General features: G+C 41.8%; 2 protein-coding genes across 2 annotated transcripts in view; one reads left to right on the top strand and one right to left on the bottom strand.

Annotated features, from left to right (window-relative positions):
- Positions 1-4275: 4275 nt before the first annotated feature.
- On the bottom strand, positions 4276-8233 carry FAM240A (family with sequence similarity 240 member A). The gene is made up of 2 exons (XM_057705071.1): positions 8091-8233; positions 4276-4378 (listed from the first exon to the last, which is right to left on the bottom strand). Exons 1-2 carry the CDS (start codon positions 8231-8233, stop codon positions 4276-4278), a joined length of 246 nt encoding a protein of 81 aa, XP_057561054.1.
- LRRC2 (leucine rich repeat containing 2) overlaps positions 8167-19100 on the top strand; it is an 86223-nt gene continuing 75289 nt past the window's right edge. Inside the window, exons 1-6 of the mRNA XM_057705068.1 lie at positions 8167-8294; positions 9558-9713; positions 11811-12025; positions 14904-14999; positions 15859-15991; positions 16902-17020. The gene's annotated coding sequence lies outside the window, so the exon portion shown is untranslated. The remainder of the gene's footprint in view (positions 8295-9557; positions 9714-11810; positions 12026-14903; positions 15000-15858; positions 15992-16901; positions 17021-19100) is intronic.

Here is a 19100-nt window from a genome sequence, read left to right on the forward strand (position 1 = left end):
TGTCATAAAGCTTCCCCCTATGTTTTCTTCTAAAAGTTTTATAGTTTTAGCCCTTATGTTTAGGTCTTTGATCCATTTTAGGTTTATTTTTGTGAATGGTATAAGGTAGGTGTCCAACTTCATTCTTTTCCATGGGGACATCCAGTTTTCCCAGCACCATTTGCTGAGAAGACTGTCCTTTCCCTATTGAATGGTCTTGCCACCCTTGTTGAAAATCATCTGACCACGTATGCAAAAGTTTATTTCTTTGCTCTCTATTCTATTCCATTGGCCTTGTGTCTGTCTTTATGTCAGTACCACATTGTTTTGATTACTTTAGCTTTGTAGAAAGTTTTGAAATCAGCAAGTGTAAGACCTCCAACTTTCTTCTTCTTTTTCAAGATTGTTTTGGTTATTTGAAGTTCCTTGAGATTCCATATGAATTTTAGGGCAGGTTTTTCTATTTCTGTAAAAATCACCATTGGATTTTGATAAGATTGCATCGAGTCTATAGGTTGCTTTGGGTAGTGTTGACATCTTAACAATATTAAATTTTTCAATCCATAAACATGAGATATCTTTCCATTTATTCGTATCGATACCTTCTTTAGTTTCTTTCAGCAATGTTTCGTAGTTTTCCGTGTACAAGTCTTTTGCCTCTTTGGTTAAGCTAATTCCTAAGTATTTTATTCTTTTTGATGCTATAACAAGTGGAATTGTTTTTGTAATTATTTTCAGATATTTCATTGTTGATATATTAGCAATGCAACTGATTTTTGCATGTTTGGATCCTGCAGCTTTTCTGAATTCATTTATTACTAGTTCTAACAGTTTTTTTGGTATGTGTGTGTAATCTTTAGGGTTATCTGTATATAAGATCATGTCATCTGTGAACAAAGATAAACTTTTTATTTTCTTTTTCTTGCCTAATTGCTCTGGCTAGACATCTAGTACTATGTTGAATAGAAGTGGTGAAAGTGGGCATGCTCTCCTTTTGGTCTCCAGTGACACAAATTTCAGGTCTTTTGTTATTGTCCCACAGGCCCTGACACTCTGTTCCTTTTTTTTTTTTTTCGAGAAACCTATTTTCTCTTTGTTGTTCAAATTAGATAATTTTATTAACTATCTGAAACTTCACTGATCCTTTTCTCTGTATTTTCCATTCTTCTGTTGAGCTCATCCAGTGTTTTCTTGTTTGTTTGTTTACTTTGGATATTGTAGCTTTCATTTCTAAAAGTTCCATTTGGTTCTTCTTTATATCTTTTGTTTCTTTGCTGATAATTTTACTTTTTTCCATTTGCTTGTTGAAGCATTTATATAACTGCTTTAAAATCCTTGCCAGATAATTTCAACCTCTATGTCATCTCAGTACTAAGTGTCTGTTGATTATCCTTTCTTATTTGAGTTGAGATTTTCTTGGCTCTTGGTATGAGTAATTTTGGACTGTATCCTGGACATTTTGAGTACAAGGTTAAGAGACTCTCATTTTTACATATCTATTTTAGTAGACAGTCAATCTATTTATGTTAAGAATGCATGTCCTGGCCCACTTTTGTGGGCTATGTTTTAAATGTCAATTACTTTTCAAAGCCTTTACAGTGCTTTTGTGGTCTGTTGCTTGTGTGCTACCCAGAGGCCAATTTGAAACCTACAGTATTCCACACGATAGTTCAGCTCTCAAAATTTTTGCTGTTTGATCCTTGTCAGTTTTATAGATGGGATGCATTTGGGACTTCATATACGGATTTAAAGCATCACATTCTGCTATGGACTGAATTGTGTCCTCTCTACCCACCAAACCCAAACCTGCCCCAGATTTATATGCTGAAGCCCTAACCCTTCATGTGATGATATTTGGAAATGAGGCCTTTGGGGGGTAATTAGGTTTAGATAAGGTCATGCAAGTGGGGCCCTCATGACGGGATTAGTGTCCTTATAAAAAGAGACACTGGAGAGCTTGTTCTCACCCTCCCTCTCTCCCATTCTCCCTCTCCCCCTTTCTCTCTCCTCATGCCATGTGAGGACACAGTGAGAAACAGCCCTTTACAAGACAGGAAAGAGCTCTCACCAGAAACTAACCTTGCTGCCACTTTGAGCTTGGACTTCAAGCCTCTAGTACTGTGAGAAAAGGCACTCACGCTTCTCTCCCCATCTCTTTCCCCCCAGTCCCTGCTGCCAGGGCACTGAGGAACTTAGTGTAGGCCTTCTTGCCTCTTGGGAGGCATCTGCAGAAGCTCCTGGCTGGCCTTCGCACCTCTGTCTTTCCATCTTTCTGTGCAAAGTAATCCTCCTGAACCATGGCCGTTGTGGCACTCCCCTGGCCAACACCCTCCAGTGGCTTCCTATGCCCTTGGGAAAAGCTCAGACTCTCAGCCAGCAAGGGTCTGAATACTGATTCTTGCAGATTCAGTTCTTGCTACACCTTCTCCTCATTCCCATTCTAGCTTGGCTAAATGTATTCCCTCAAGGCACCCAGGACCTGAGCCCTGAATCTTGCTTTCACTGGATCATGCTTACATGGGCTTAACTAGCCTGTTCTTAAGAAGCCCTCCCTAAACCTGAATGGGTCCCCATATCAGTGGGCACTTTTGCCTGCCTTGGCTTCCAGTGCCATTTAGTCCCTCACACTTATTGCCTTGGCTTTTCTGCCATATTCCATAGACTGTAGCCTCCAGAGCCCTTGCTTCTGGTTTTCTCTGCTGTAGTACAGCACAGTGCCAGGTATGCAGTAAATGAGTAAATGCACAACAAATCTTCACCTGCATTATCTGCCTCACTTGACTGCATTTAGATTCCAACAGCAGTGTTTTGCAGTTCATAATGGTAGACCTTTGCTTCTGAGAGCCTCGCAGCCTGCAAGCCCTTTTTTTCTCCTATTTAATTCTGGTTTCCCTCCTATACCCAACAAAAATTCCTCTTTCATCAAAATGCTCTCAAACGAACCCAGCTGAGATTTGTAGTTTATTAGTTGAATTGAATCCCAGGTTGAATGAGAGACCACAGCAGGAAGGAGAGCTCTGAGCCCTGTTTCCTGGGTCATATAAGTGTGGAAGCTGAGGAAATGCTCCCCCAACTCTTCTTGCCTCCTGGTGGCGCCCATCTGGGCTCCCTGGGGATGTGGACAGCACATCGGGGCATTTAGAGTTCTGGAACACCACACTCTCTCTGTTCAGAATTGCCTCTGCCTTGCTCTCTGTCTCCTGGTAACGCTACCTTTTGAATGTGTAAGGCTTTGCAGGTGCTACCTACAAGCATCAAGTACCTTACAACATGCATCTCTCTGCTCCTTTGCCCTGGTTGGGAAATGTTGCCTCAGGCCTAGTTACAGTTTGCAGTTTTAGAAGCAGCAACCCTGTATGGGGACCTGAGAGATGACTGGGTAGTGACAATGATATTTCATAATCCAGAATCTATGTGACAAGCGCTTTGTTGGGGTGGCCAGATACACTTTAGCTGAGCTGACAGAGAACCAACCAGTGCCAGCGTGTGGAGATTTATAGCAAAGTAACAAAAGGCAGAGCACACATACCAGCGATGGCATGGCAACCAAGTTTTATTAAAATTATTCTGATCTTATTGCATGGTTCTATGTAAACATGCTTTTGAATAAACCAATTAAATTCATGTGAAGAAAAATAATATTAGATCAATTAATTTGCAAACCTTATTTTAAGGACTATTTACAATATTTTTATTTCTGCAGATAGGTGCATTTCTCTTCTCATAAAAAGAAAACAAGAGAAAGGATTACATGATGCTGTTTTCTAGGAGAACTGTGGAGCAAAACTACTGTGCAAGGGGCTTCCTAGGTGGCGCAGTGGTTAAGAATCCGCCTGCCAATGCAGAGGTCACGGGTTCGATACCAGCTCCAGGAAGATCCCACATGCCGCAGAGCAACTAAGCCCGTGTGCCAAAAAAAAAAAAAAAAAAAAAAAAACTACTGTGCAATGTTTAAAGTATGACCATGAAAATCATCCCCCCTCGTGTGCTTAGAATTTCAAATATTGGGATTTCAAAATTGGAAGGTAATTATATGGAAATAAAGTATGCTGCATGGAGCTTTGCTGTTAGATAATCTTGTCTTTAGAGACATTGGAGATAATATTCTGTCCCTCATGCAGAGAGGACTACCTTGGCTAATAGCTCCCACTCGGCACTGGGGAAGGATTCACAAGTAAATCCCCTCTCAGGTAGGGAAAACAATAATATGGGATCTGTATGGTGTAGCAAGTGAACTCAGGGATTTGCACCGGCTTGTCCTGGCAGAGTGACCTCAGTGCTTTGTACCCTCTTGTGTCAATGAAGCTCTTGGCCAATGTTGGCCCGCTTTTCTGTCTCATCTGGATTGTTCCGTAGTCTCAGCTTCGTGTCCAGTTTCTGCTTCCATTCTTCTCTGAGCCTGAAAATAGAAACAAAATATACACAAATGGAGCATTCATCTCTATGGCTTTTGGTTCAGGGAAGCGTCCTTCCTTTTTATTCTGAAGGTGTCTGTGTATGCATGTGTGTGCGTGCATGTGTTCAGGTTTTAAAAGGTATGCAAAGGACTTGCAAATTCAAACATATATATATTTGAACTCTCACTTCTGTTTGAGGACTATTCTAATCTTAATTCTCTGAAATTTCCTTTGAAAGTGCAATATCTTTAAAGTACAGGAGGGGAATAAACCTGTCAACCTAGAATTATTTACCCAGCAAAGCTATCTTTCAAAAACAGAGGTGAGATAAAGTTATTTGCAGATATGCAAAAAATGGAAGAATTCATTACCAGCAGACTGTCACACATGACATATTAAAGGAAGTCCTTCAAGCAGATGGAAAAATGACACCACATGAAAATCTGCAAAATGAAATGAAGAGCACCTGGGAAGGCATCTATGTGTGTTTGTATTAATACTTTTTTTTCTTACTATTTAAATCTCTTTAAAAGATAATCAGTGGTTCATGGGAATTCCCTGGCAGTCCAGTGGTTGGGATGCCATGCTTCCACTGCAGGAGGCATGAGTTTGATCCCTGGTTGGGGAACTAGGATTCCACAAGCCGCACAGTGTGGCCAAAAAAAAAAAAAAATCAGTTCAAAGCAAAACTGTTAATGATGTAATATGGGGTTTATAACATATGTGGAAGTCAAATTGTACTTTGTATAATAACGCAAAGACCAGAGGGGATAAATGGGACTATATGATTGTAAGGTTCTTGCCCTCTACAGGAAATGATTTATCATTTCAAGATAGACTGTGATAAGTTAAAGACGTATATATAAATCCTAAAGCAACCACTAAAATAACACACAGAGATATCGTTAAAAAGCCAACAGAGGAAATAAAATGGAATCATAAAAAAAATTTAATTAATCCAAAAGAAGACAGAAAAAGAAAGGGAATAAATAACTGATGAGAGAAACAGGTGACAGATAGCAAGATGGTAGTTTTAAACCCAGTCGTACCAATTAATGTTAATGATGTAAGTAGTCCAGTTAAAATGCAAAGGTTGACAGGTTGCATTAAAAAATATCCAAATATATGTTGCCCACAAGAAACTCACTTTAAATGTGAAGACACAAATGGGTTAAAAGTAGAAAGATGGAAAAATATCCCATCTTAACCCTAATCAATGAAAACTGGAGTGGTTATACTAACATCAGACAAGATAGAGATCATAGCAAAGAATATTACCAAAGAGAAAGAGGATTGTTTTGTAATAAAGGGGTTAATTTATCAAGAGTATATAATAATCCTAAACATTTATGTACCTAATACAGAGCTTCAAAATACTTGAAATAAAATGTGATAGATCTGTAAGGGGAAACAGACAAATCTGCAAATCTCCAATATCCATATTTCAACCATCAGTAAAACAAGCAGACAAGAAATCAATAAGGATATAGTTGAACAACACTATCAACCTACTGTTCCCCACTAATTAAAGGCAGTAACTCCCTAACATCCTTCTTCGTAGTGTCTGTTTCTCTATGATGAAAATAACAAGGAGGAAACTGAGGCACAGGGAGACTTATTAAGTCATTTGGAAGACTCTTCCTTTGGCATCTTGCTGCTGCTATATTCAATCCTGGATTAAGTGGGAGTGTGGAGAAGGGAGGGGAACTGACATTTGTGAGCCCTGACCTTGGGCCCTGCCCCATGCCGGATGCTTTAGGTACATTTTCTTTTTTCTTTCTTTTTTTTTGGCTGCTCCACGCTGTATGTGGGATGTTAGTTCCCTGACCAAGGATTCAACCCATGCTCCCCTGCAGTGGAAGCACGGAGTCCTAACCACTGGTCTGCCAGGGAAGTCCCTAGCACATTTTCTTATTCAAGTCTCAGAGCAACCTAATGAACCAGAACTGTCTTCTACAATTTATGAAGGGACAACGTGGAGTAGTGGTTAGGAGTAGAGACACCCCTGGAGCCAGACTGCCCACATTCAAATCAGAAGAGGCAAGAGAAGGATAAGTAAGGAGTTAAAGTCTTGCCACCCCACCAACCAGAAAGTGTCTTTCCTGCAGTCTTTCGTTATGTGCATAGAGAGATCCTGCACATATATATTTTAATGCTTTAACAAACCACACAGTTTGTTTCAGACCCTATTTTGTTCACCCCTTGGCGTACTCCTTGCTTGGAGGCAAGGTTTTTGCATCTTCCTCAGGCCAGTTTCACCCTACCTGAGGCCTTCTGTATACTCCCCTGGGGGCCTCACTGTGGCCTCTGGTGTGCCACATACTGAGTGGCCCGTCCTTGGAGGGGTGAAGATGGCAGGGACTCCAGAGATGGCTGGCCAACCGACTTAGCTTCTCTGAGAATCCCTGGACAAGATACCCTAACACAATGCCTCAGCAGGTAGGACAGTGCTTTTTCTTACCTGTGGCCAGGAATATGGCTGAGCAGGTCTCTGCATATGGAAGAGGCTGGGTTTGCCTCTAGGGCTCAGGACAGGGTTTTGGAAGGTAATAGTGATTTAACTCTTGCGACTTAATGCAGTGTTCTCAGCCCAGCAACCATGGACTGACTGTATGGAGTCACAGGCCCTGCTATCCAGCCAATACACACCTGCCCCACAAGTCCCTGGCCACACACTAGCTGTGGTCTTAGTGAACAGACAGTGGCTGAGCCGTTCCCTGTGAGGGGACGGACAACCCGGCCTGTCCTTCCCTGTGTCCTGGGTGACTCCCTGCAGTCATCAAGAGGGAGTATGTGTGAGGGTGGTGAGGTGCCACTGTTTCCAGAGACAGCCACTGTTTCCAGAGTCCAGTGGTTAAGACTCTGAACTTTCACTGCAGGGGGCGTGGGTTCGATCCCTGGTCTGCTCATGTGAGTTACCGCTCTGCTCGCCTTGCGTGGCTGGAACGGGATACACATCACAGGGCTGCGAGCCCACTGGCCCTCCTGCCAGAACCACGCAGGACATCCTGTGCCTTTGCCCAAACGAGCACTGAGAATTAATTGGCCATTGTCTCCTTTTCTTAATGGCTCTTCACGGATACATCCGCTGACCTGCTCCCCAAATTTAGTGTAACCCTCACACACTAGAAACGGTGACAGAGAGGAGAGATTTTTCTATTTATGAAGATAAGAACTAGACTGTACATTTGTTAACTTAGAATTTTTTATTATTATTATTTATTTATTTATGTATTTTTTGCCACATTGCATGGCATGTGGGATCTCAATTCCCCGACCAGGGATCGAAGCCACGCCCCCTGCAGTGAAAGCTCAGAGTCTTAACCACTGGACCACCAGAGTAACAATCCCGAAGAATTTTTAAAATACTGCCCATAACCATAGATGGTGAAAGGACCCTATGTATGGAAAATTAAAATGCTTATGTCCTCTAGGATGCCCATTTGGCATTCTTCTGGGGAAATCAGTTTTGCTTTTGAAAAACAAACAAGCAAGGGCGATTATGATGTGCCCACATAGGTGCATGGATTGTTACAAATGCACCACTCTGGTGGGCATGTTGCTGGTGAGGGAGGCTGTGCGGGGTGAAGGGGGGGGTGTATGGAAGCTCCCTGCTTTCTGCTCAGTTTTGCTGTGAACTTAAAACTGCCCTAAAAATTAGTCTATTTTTAAAAATTAATTATCAACAATAAAAAAATAGACAAGTCCACATACTTTCTCAGTGCACTTCTTCCCAGGCGATGTTCTTCTGATTCTCGGTAGTAAGTCTGTTTGCCAATTTCTCTTTCCCAGAAGCGTTTGAGCTCGTGACAGGTGTTCCGGCAGAAGACCTCCCGGCGGATGTACTGATTGTTCATCCCCTGAAAAAGAAAATATCAGCCGAACCCCTGTAGAACGTGCTCCCTTGAACTCTGGAAGGTACAAACCCTGCTAATTACCTGAAGAAGACCCAGGTCAGGCACAGAACCTCATGAGGGGGATACACTGGTTTGTGGATGGGATCCAGAGATGTGCATGCGGGAGCTCCCCACTGGATCGTGGCATGTCATGGGCACCTAGCAAATCCCTCTGTCCTTTCTTCCTCCTTACACATGAATGGCTTCTCAGATTTTTATCAGCAAGTAGTGTGTATCAGGCATTTTATGCCTTTAGTTATCACCACATCCCCATGAGTCATTTTATAGGTGAAGACATTTAAGGAGTAATAGAGTTTGCTTGTGGTCCCACAACTGTAACTGGCAGAAGGTAGGCTGCACACTTCTGAATGTTTTCAAGCCCTTTACTATAGATGTTTGTCCCAGAAAATGGTTCCAACGTCTGACACAACCAAGCAAACAGCTTTGAGGTGTGTGCGTGCCTGTGTGGTGCACACGCTTGTGTATGGAATCATACATTTCAGATACTCAAAAATGCTCCCTTTTTTACACGAGGAAACCTCTGCCCAACCCCTAGACCTTGGCTGGTCCAGCAGACAGGTCAAAAGCAGGGGCTGGAGGGTGAGAGTGGGTGCAGGGAAGGGAGTTAGTGAGCTACTGAAAATGTCCAGAGGGGAGCTGGGACCAGGTGGTAGAGGCAAGGGTAATGAAGGCATTCTGGAGGTGGACAGTGCCACGTGGTAAATGAAGGTGAGGGACGTCAGTGGAGCTGCACTGGCGGTGCCTGTGCAAAGATGGGCAACCAGAGGAGGAGAGCCATGCCGAGTGACCTTGAGCAGTGCTGGACAGAGTTTGAGTTGCTTGGGCACTGACATCCAAGGGGAAATACTGAAGGGGCGTCTGGGAACCTGGGTCTGGAATCAGCATGAAGGTCTGGATCACAGCTGTCCCAGAGGGACTGACAAGGGCAGAGGGGCAGGGTGGAAGCAGAGAGGGGTTTGAAGCCAGTCGTTTACTGCAGACCTATTTGTCCATTAACTTGATGCACCTTCTGTTTGACAATAAATTCTCCAGGCCTCAGTTTCCTCATCTTTAAAATTTCTCTGAAGATTAAATTTGATCATGAATGTGCCATTGTTTCACAGTTTATAAAGTTCTGAATAAATATAACTTTTGTAGCTCTAAAACCTCAAGTTGTACAGGACATAGTACAATAATTAACAATAGGTAATCATCACAACCTCCTCCAACTTTCTTTATAGACATGAAATAATTGTACTTCTCTTCTTTTTTCTTTCTCGATCAGTGTCTGTTGACCTTGGCTGACCTTGGAATCACTCGGGGAGCTTTACAAAAAACGGCAGGGCTCCCTCCCCAGGGAGTCTGATTTCATCAGCCTGGGATGTGGCCTGGGTGTCAGGATTTTTAAAGGCACCCCCTGTGATTCTAACGTGCAGCCAAGGTGAGAACTCAGTCTTTAATCCTGTCCTTTTGTGTGATGGTCACGTCTGGGTCCAGAGCTGGCCCCAGGGAGGCTGAGTTAGTGAGGGCTGGGCATAGGGATGTCACAGCAACAGCCATCTTGCAGGCTAGGCACTATATTGCAGGTAAGAAAGTTGAGTAGCAATTTGACTTTATCGAGGTCATACAGCTGGTAAATGGGGCAGCTGTCATATTCAGGGCCCAGGCCCCATCCACTACCCCCAACTGTCCCCTAAGGAGGAGGAGAGTGACTTTCTTACCTTCTGGAAGTGCTCAGTCATCTCATACTTTCCTGACAGAAGAGCAGCAATCCAACTGACCTTGCAGTGAGCCCCCAGAGTTTAGGAAATGGGATTATCCTATGTTTTATTTAAATATATTAAAGCATGTACTGGTGCTCAATAAATATTTGTTGAATTGCATAAAGCCTCCCACCTCCAAGTTATCTTTGTCCTGAAGAGCTGGCCTGAAAGTGGCAGTGGTCCCTGTGGCAGTGCTTCAGCCATTGAGGGGAAGTCTGCGGGGCCAGTGAGGGACACTCTGGAGTCACCTGGCTTGGTCTGAGGGTCTCGGGGTGCTTCCTAGGAGCAGGGACATGCAGAATGAGTGGGTAGGAACACCCAGAGTGCGGGAAGTGGGCTGTGCAGAGGCCTGTGATGAGAGCCCTGCAGAACTGGAGTGACAGAAGCAGATGGGGTGGCCTGGGATTGATGTGGGGGAGGGGACTGACTGCAAAGGGGCCTGGGGTACTTTTTAGGGTTGTGAAATGTTCTATACCTTGTTTCTCATCATGGTTACACAGCTATATACAATTGCCAAAACTTATCAAACTGGTACATCTAAAACAGGTGGATTTTATTACACATAAGTTATGCCTCAATAAACATAGAGAAAAATTGTCTTCTGTCTTTGGACTAGCAATTCATCCAAGTTCCCCGGCTCTAACCTCCTGGGAGACTCAGCCTCTCATTGTTAGGGTTTAGCCCATTCCTTCACGGGTAATACACGTTTCTGGGAGCATTTGTGTTTTGGTTTTCTGGCTTCTAAAATGTGGACAACTGCTCTACCATGCAGAAATGTGATGAGGAAGATATCAATAGTTGGAAAGCCCTTTGGAAACACAGGGGATTGTCCTGCATAAATAAATGGCTCTATTCGTCTGTATCTGCTCAGCCAGGAATACCATCCACCAGACTGCACTCCTATCAAGAGAATCAATAGTATTCCTTCCAGTCAATCACCACCAACTCAGAAAAGCCACAACTTCGATGGCAATTATGAACTTTACTTCACAAAATTAATGAGGGCTTAAAGAGAACGACAGCATGTAACACCTTCACAGAATTCAGTTAAACAAAGTGTGTCGAACTTTTCACCATCTGTGAGGCATCTGTATTGCACAAGGGGCCAATTGACGTTAGTGAGTCAACTGAAACAAAGGCACATTTGTCCATTGTGAGCGCTAATTGCTGTGCCGACCATTTAATTTCCCAAGTCTCTGGTTACTCAGAGTATTAAACCCAAATTGAGGAATATGAGAGTTATTTTCATAAGAATTTTGACTTATACCAACTATTCCTATGATTCTCGGCTAGTGTGGTTCAATTGCACCCCAGCTGACCATGCATGTCACCAATGTATTTCTTGCATACCCAATTCATAAGAGCAACTATTTTGTGGCTCTTTTTTATAACATTTCAAAAAGCTTCATAAAGATCATGGCTTGAAATAGGGTTCCAGTTCCAGATAAGATGGAGGAAGCACACTCTATCTGTCTCTCCAAAGAATGCAGCTCCCAAGTCTGGAGAGAATGCTCAGTGCAGCTGCTTGTGGACTCCAAGAAGAAAACAGTAGCAGGTGGATTGGAGAAGAAGGCCAGAATTCCAATTACCATTGAATGGTGCTAAGTTTTCTATTTTTACTCTGGTATCCCCAGTTTAGACTCAAGGCAATGGGAAACCCTGAAGTGGGAACAGAGGGAGAGCTCCAAGAAGTCCTCCGATTCTAGGAAGAAAGGAGACTCCTGATGCTCAGAGAATGAGGGAAATCACTTGTTTTCCTTTTCTCTATTCTGCAGGAAATTCCAAGGTGAGGAAGCTTGGCAGCAGCAATGGAATCAACCGGTAGAAGAGCCTGCAGAGATGCAAAACCCACCTGCTCTGATAGGAGGAGCTGTGGTCCTACTGGATGGAGGAGACCCTCACTGCTTCTCCCTCTCTCTCTCTCTCTCTCTGTCCTCTCAGCATGTGACCCAGGTGTGAGTGCAGCCATCAGAAGTGCACTGCAGAGCAGGTAACTAAAGCTCTAAGTTTCTGGCCAAAGGATTGAAAAGGGGGAGTCCAGGGAATTGGAAATTAACAGGGATACCACAGAAGTGGTTGCACCTTGGGAAAGAGACTCCTTAAAAATTGCTCATGAGCGTCTAGGCTGGCCTCTGGGCCGCACGTGTGTGGATCTGATCCCAAACAGCAGAACTTAGTAGAAAGAAAATCTTCACAGATGTAGAACTGAGCAGCAGCAGCCAACTAGATCTCAGTGTAATTTATAGATCCCTGTCCAATGACGACAGAATACCGATTCTTTTCAAGTGCACATGAAGCAAATCACAAAAGAAACTCCTGGAACTAGTAAGTGAGTTTAGCAAAGATGCAGGATATGAGTTTAATACACAGAAATTAGTATATGCCACAATGGACAATTGGAAGTTGAAATTAAAAAGGCAATACAATTTGCAATAACTTCCCCAAATTAAATACTTAGATGTAAATATAAACGTGTACAAAATATGGTTGCTAAAAACTGCAAAATGCTGATGAATGAAATAAAACTTCAATAAATGCAGAAACATGGCATGTTAATAGATTGAAAGACAATATAGCAGAGATATCAGTTCTCCCAAAATTAACTTATAGATTTATTGCAATCCTAATAAAAATCCAAATTGGATTTTTTTAAAATGGATAAAGACAAACTGATTCTTAAACTTATGAAGATTGACATATATATGCTAATATGTATAAATGCATAAAATTGACATATATATGCTAATAAGAACCTGCTGTATAGCACAGGGAACTCTACTTCGCTGTACAGTAGAAACTAACACAACACTGTAAAACAACTATACCTCAATTTTTAAAAATGCAGATTAAAAAAAAACAAAATAAAAAAATAAAACCTATGGAAAGGCAAAAAGACTAGAGTAACTAAAGCACTTTTGAAAATGAAGAATGAATTTGAAGGAATTACACTACCTGATTTTGTCTTACTGTAAAGCTACAATAATGAAGATGTGTGATATCAGCGAAAAAAGAGACACATCAAAGACATGTCTCAACAAATAGTGTTGGAACAATAAGATACCAATATAAAAAAAAATCCCCTAAACCCCACACTTTATATAAAAAAATTAACTCAAATGGATTATAGGTCTAACATAAAATGTAAAACTATAAAACTTTTAAGAGAAAATACGAGAATTTTTTTGTGTGGCGTGGGGCTAGGTAAAGAATTCTTGGACATGACACAAAAAGCACACTCCATGAAAGAAAAAAAATTAATAAATTGGGCTTCATCAAAATTAGAAAGTTTTGCTCTCCAAAAGGGAATGAGAATATAAGATACAAACTGAGAAAAAAATATTTGCAAATCATGTATATGATAAAAGGATTTGTGTCCAGAATATATGAAGAACTCTGAGAACTCAACAGTATGAAAGCAAGCAACCCAGTGAAAAGATGGGCAAAACACTTTAACAGTCAGTTCACCAAAAAGGATGCACAGATATCAAATAAGTGCATTGAAAGATGTTGAACGGCATTAGCCACTAGGGAAATAGAAACTAAATGAAAAATGCAGAGATACCACTATATCCTTAAAAGAATGGCCAAAATAAAAAGTTATGTATTGACACTATTAAGTGCTAGAGAGGAGAGGTGTAGAGCAGTCAGAATGCTCATAGATTATAGCTTATAAAGCTAAACATATTCCCATCATTTGACCCAGCAATCCCACTCCTAGGTATTTAGCCTAGAGAAATGCAGACTTATGTTCTAGCAAAAACCTGTATACCTGTACACAGTTCTATTTGTCATTGGCAGAAAGTGGAGACAACCAATAGTCTTTGAATCTGTGAGTAACTGTTGAACATCCATAGACTAGAATACTGTGCAGTAATAAAAAGAAACAAACTGTTGATACTTTCAGTAACTTAGATGAACCTCAAAGGCATTCATGTTGTATGGAAGAAGCCAATATCAGTAGACTATATACCCTCTATGATTCTATTTATATGACATTCTCAAAAAAACAAGGTATAATAATTGCCTGGGATTAGAGGTAGGGGGAGAGTATAACTCCATAGCATGAGGAAATTTGGGGGGTGATGGAATTGTTCTGTGTCCTGATTGTGGTGGTGGTTACACAGAACTGAATGTGTGGTAAATTCTTAGATCTGAGCATACACAAAAGAGTCATTTTGCTCTATGTTAATATAAAAATCAAAATTTAAAAGTAGAACAGAACTGTTTTTAGTAAAATGTGTTTTGACTTTTTGCTGACTTGGATGAGTCATTGCAAAATCTAAAGATGATTTACCATCCCTGAGATGCCACTGAACCCTGCTTCTCAATTGTTGCATGGACCAGCAGCACTGGCATCACCTAGGAGTTGGTATGAATGCAGAGTTTATCAAGACCAAAGTCTAAATCAAAATCTGCATTTTAACCTGATGCCTAGATGACTCGCGTGCATATGAAAGTTTAAGAAGCTCTGCTTCAGAATTACGAAGACCAGACTTTAGTACATCCTCTTAAGCATCAGTCTTCCAAAGAGCCCACTGTGGTTGAGCATCTCTATTTGAACATTCCTTCAGGATGTTGGCTCCTCTGGGGTTTTTAGCATCTCTCCCTCAATATGCACTGTTTTTATTTATAGGATTTCATCTTAGAGCCTTGTTAAATGAACTCTGGGACAGATTTCTGGCTCTCTCACAGAGTTTAACTTGTTTTGTATGCATTACTTAAATATATAAATTAGATATGGAAAATCCTCATTAAGATTTTTGAGTCATTCCCAAGCAGATGCAAAGTGAGAGTTCAGAGGAAAAGATGAACCCCAGTGGCTGAAAAAGACAGGGTTACAAGGAGTCTCTCCATTCATTTCCCCCAAGAAGCGCAAGATGAACTTCCTTCCCGGGCACCCTCAAGTTCATCATTCTTTACCTTTGAGATGAATCTGCTGCTGTCTCAGTACGGTGTCAAGGAGGGTGAGTATTGCAGCTCTAGGGTTTGTAAAGGCCACGGCCTGGTCCTGAAACCTCAAGGCCTCAACCCTTTATATGAGGATTGGAGGTGTTTCAGAAATGCCACAGCCTTTCAAGGTTCCAAGCACAGAATTAGTAGCAGAATCACAGAGATCTCACTCCAGGGACATGGTGACCTCCTTCCTGGTGAAAAATAGCCCCCATCGCCTGTACCCCCTACCCACCCCAGGGCAGGCGAGCTTCTGCCCTGGCAGGCCATGCAGGGATCATGACTTGGCTGGAACCAGACTCATTGTTCGGAACATGCTCTGGATTATCCGTGAGTTTGAACCTGCTGTGCATCAGGCAAAGCTGCCTTCTGCCCTTCAGAGGGTAAATGAGCCCAGGATGGTGTGACAAGTCACACTTTGGGGTCATTTTACAGGATGACTTAGAGATGTGTGTTGCCCTTTGGAGCTGCTAATCCACTCGGGGAGCTTGGTGATGACATTTCACGGTTTGCTTAGTTCTCCCCCAGTGGGAGCAGGAACTGGACACTGATGACCATCTTCCAGCAAAGACATTAAACTGAGAAGGGCTTCTCAGTTGAAAGGGGGGCCTTCAAACCATTTCAAGATGCTTATTGTGTTCTTGGGTTAAACATCTGGGATGGTCCCTGTCTGAGAACAGTCAGGTCATCATCAAACCCTGCTAGGCTACTAGTAAGCATGCTTATAACTTAGTTACCTGAGTTTCAGTGTCAAAGCTCAAACCTCCACTGCAAAATCTGAGGGCAATAAAGCAAGTGGAATTGCTGATGTTGAATCTGCAGAGGCATTTTAATAAGTCTTTTCTCTCCTAATGTGAATGCCTAATGGAGCAGCAGGATCAGATCATGCAGTGGAGGTTTTCTCATCGGGGAAAGAGGGAGGTAGATTTGGAAGCCACCCCTCAAAGCACCACCTGTTCAAAATGATAACAAGAGCAACACTGGTATCACTGGATTATATGTAAAGGTAAAAATATCGATTTTGCTATTAGTGTTTTTCTGTTGATATCTGTTATATGCAAATAGAGAGGACAGGATAAAAAAGCTAGTAAAATATTTCTACTGTAAGTTTTTAATACCCTTTTCCTCTTTAAAAGAAATCCACAATGGAACAATATTTTATAGGTGAAAGAGTATCTTGAAAGTTTTTTGTTTTTTGTTTTTTTAAACTGACATGCTATATGCTGGGAATGCCTTTTTGGTTACATGAGCTTCCTCAAACTTTAGTGAAGCCGTTAGCAAGTCCTTTAAGAAAAAATTTATCAAACTAAGCTTATGAAGTGTTGCTACTCCCTCTGTGCTCACAAGTGATCTGAAAACCTGCTTAATGCCCTAGCATGGAATTTCACAGCCTCCATAATTTGTTTACTCCAAAGGGCAAGCATTCATGATTTTCCTAATTCGACTGAATTTTGAATTGACAGCACAGAGTTGAAAGATGGACAGACACATGTGATCCATGGCATTGCTGAGCCACTGAATTCACACACCCTAGAGGCTCCCAACCTTAGGAACTCGTAATAAGTTGGAACGTGAATTTCCTTTATAGTCTAAGTCAGTTGAGATGTTCTCTCACATCTTTCTTCCTAGAATATAATCTGTTCCTCCTGCTGTTTTAACTTTTTTCCTCCCTCTTTCTGGTAAGGCTTCCGCACACACTGACTCAGGCATATTGGAAAGGGCATACACTTGGAGGCGCTGGATTTGGATCCCAGCTCTGTCACTAGTTGATCCACACTAGTTAATTAGTTTTGCTAAGTCTCAGCTTCTTCATTGCAAAATAGGAATGATAAAACCTATAGAGAGATATAATAATGGTAAACAATTGTTTTTATTAGTATTATAAGTAGCAACTAACATTTACTAACTCTTTCTAGGTGTCTGGTACTGTTCTAAGCTTTATGGGTACAAACACAGCATGATATACATCGTACAGCTATGATTGGGGACTATCATCACTCCCACTTCATAGATAAGAAAACTGAGGCACAAAAGGGTAAGCATCTTATCTGAGGTCTTATCGATAGTAAGTGATAGATTGGGGTTTGGACCCAAGCAGCCTGACTTCAAAGCCCTTAATCCAGTGTGAGCTCCAGCATTGTTAAAGGTCACACGCAGATTTCTCTGGGTCTCTGCCCTGTGCTTCCATCATCTGTTCCCCAGTGATAAGTTACATGGGGAAGGGGGTTGAGACTTCATGCAAAGCTGTGGGGCTGCCAGATAAAGTGAGAAGAACGGATGACACTCAGGCCAGATTCCCCGGGGGCCATCTCTTGGGAGCAGAGGCTATGACAGTGTCAGCAGGGCAGCCCATACAAGCTCTGTCAGGGGCTTGCTGTTTTCTTGGTTTGAACTTTTTATTTTGGGATACTTATAGATTCACAGAGAGTTGTACAGGGTGGTACTGCACACCCTCACCCAGTTTCCCCCAGAGTTAGCACTTTGCGTAACTACAGTACAATAGCAAAACCAGGAAACTGACACTGATACCATGCACAGTGCTTCTTCAAGTTTCACCAGTCTCACACGCACGTGTGTGTGCATGAGTGCGTGCGTGTGTGTGTGTAGCTTTTTGCAGTTTTATCATATGTGCAGATTTGTGTGTCCACGTCACAGTCAAGGTACAGACTTGTTCCATTGTAAGGATCCCTTGTGTTGTCCTTTCATATTCACAGCCACTTCCCTCCTTCCCTCCACCCACAACCTCTGGCAACCACTAATTTGTTCTTCAGCTCTACAATTTTGTCATTTCAGTAACGCTACATAAATGGAAATCATGCAGTGTGTAAACTTTTGAGATTGACTTTTTGCACTCAGCCTGATTTCCTTGAGATCCATTTAAACTGTTGTGTGTATCAATAGTTTGTTCCTTTGCATTGCTGAGTAGTACTCCGTGATGTACTGCATCAACTTCTTTAATTATTTACCTATTAAAGGATGTTTTGGTTGTTTCCAGTTTTGAGCTGTTACACACAGAGCTTCTATGAACATCTGTGTATAGCCTTTTTGTGAACAGAAGTTTTCATCCTCTGGAATAAGTACCCAAGAGTTCAATTGCTAGGTCATATGGTACGTACATGTTTAGGTTTTTAGGAAGTTGCCAAACTACTTTCCAGAGTAGCTGCAGCATTTTATATTACCATCCTGCATATATTTTTTTAGCATCTTCCTTTTCACCTGTCATGTTTTGCTTTGTTTTTTAAAACTTTTGTTTTAAAATAATTTCACACTTAGCAACTTTGTAAGAATAGTACAAAGAATTCCATGTCATCACCAAGATTAACCAAATGTTAATTTTGCCACATTTGCTGTAGCATTTCCTACATATGTCTCTCTTCACCTATTATGTCTATCTATCCATCCATCCATCCATCCATCCATCTCCTTTCTGAACTGTTTAAAAGTAAGTTGCAGAGATTAAAACCCCTTGCAACGCCAGCAGCAGGGAGGCTGCCGAGAGAAAAAAAAAGAAAAAAAGAAAAGAAAAAAAACCCCGAGAGAGGCCCAACTCTAAGACTTTCTGTTTACGCCTGAGCCACCGGCGCCCTCTGCAACAGGCACCTCCAAGCCTGACTGAGACATCAGTGCGCCACTGCTCACTCCCTCCCAGGAGAAGGAGCCACTGTTGTACCCTCTCCCTCCCCACACACCGACGCTTACAGACGAACAATAAAGGAACCTCTGCTGGTCACAGAATAACGCAAAAAAACCCAAGGACAAGCAACCCCAAAAGTTTGGACAACCATGAGGAAACAAAGAAACACCATGCAGGCAAAGGAGCAAGAAAAAAACCCACAAGACCAAATAAATGAGGAGGAAATAGGAAAAATGCCTGAAAAGGAATTTAGAGTAATGATAGTAAAAATGATACAAAATCTCGATAACAAAATAGAGAAAGTACAAGAAACAGTTCATAAGAACTCAGAAAAACAAACAGCAATGGATAACAAAATAACTGAAATTAAAACTACTCTAGATGCTATAACCAGCAGAATGACTGAGGCAGAAGAACGGATAAGTGAGTTGGAAGATAGAATGGGGGAAATAACTGCCACAGAGCAGGAAAAAGAAAAAAT

The sequence above is a fragment of the Hippopotamus amphibius genome, chromosome 13, assembly GCF_030028045.1.
Source record: "Hippopotamus amphibius kiboko isolate mHipAmp2 chromosome 13, mHipAmp2.hap2, whole genome shotgun sequence".
Lineage (NCBI taxonomy): Eukaryota > Metazoa > Chordata > Mammalia > Artiodactyla > Hippopotamidae > Hippopotamus > Hippopotamus amphibius.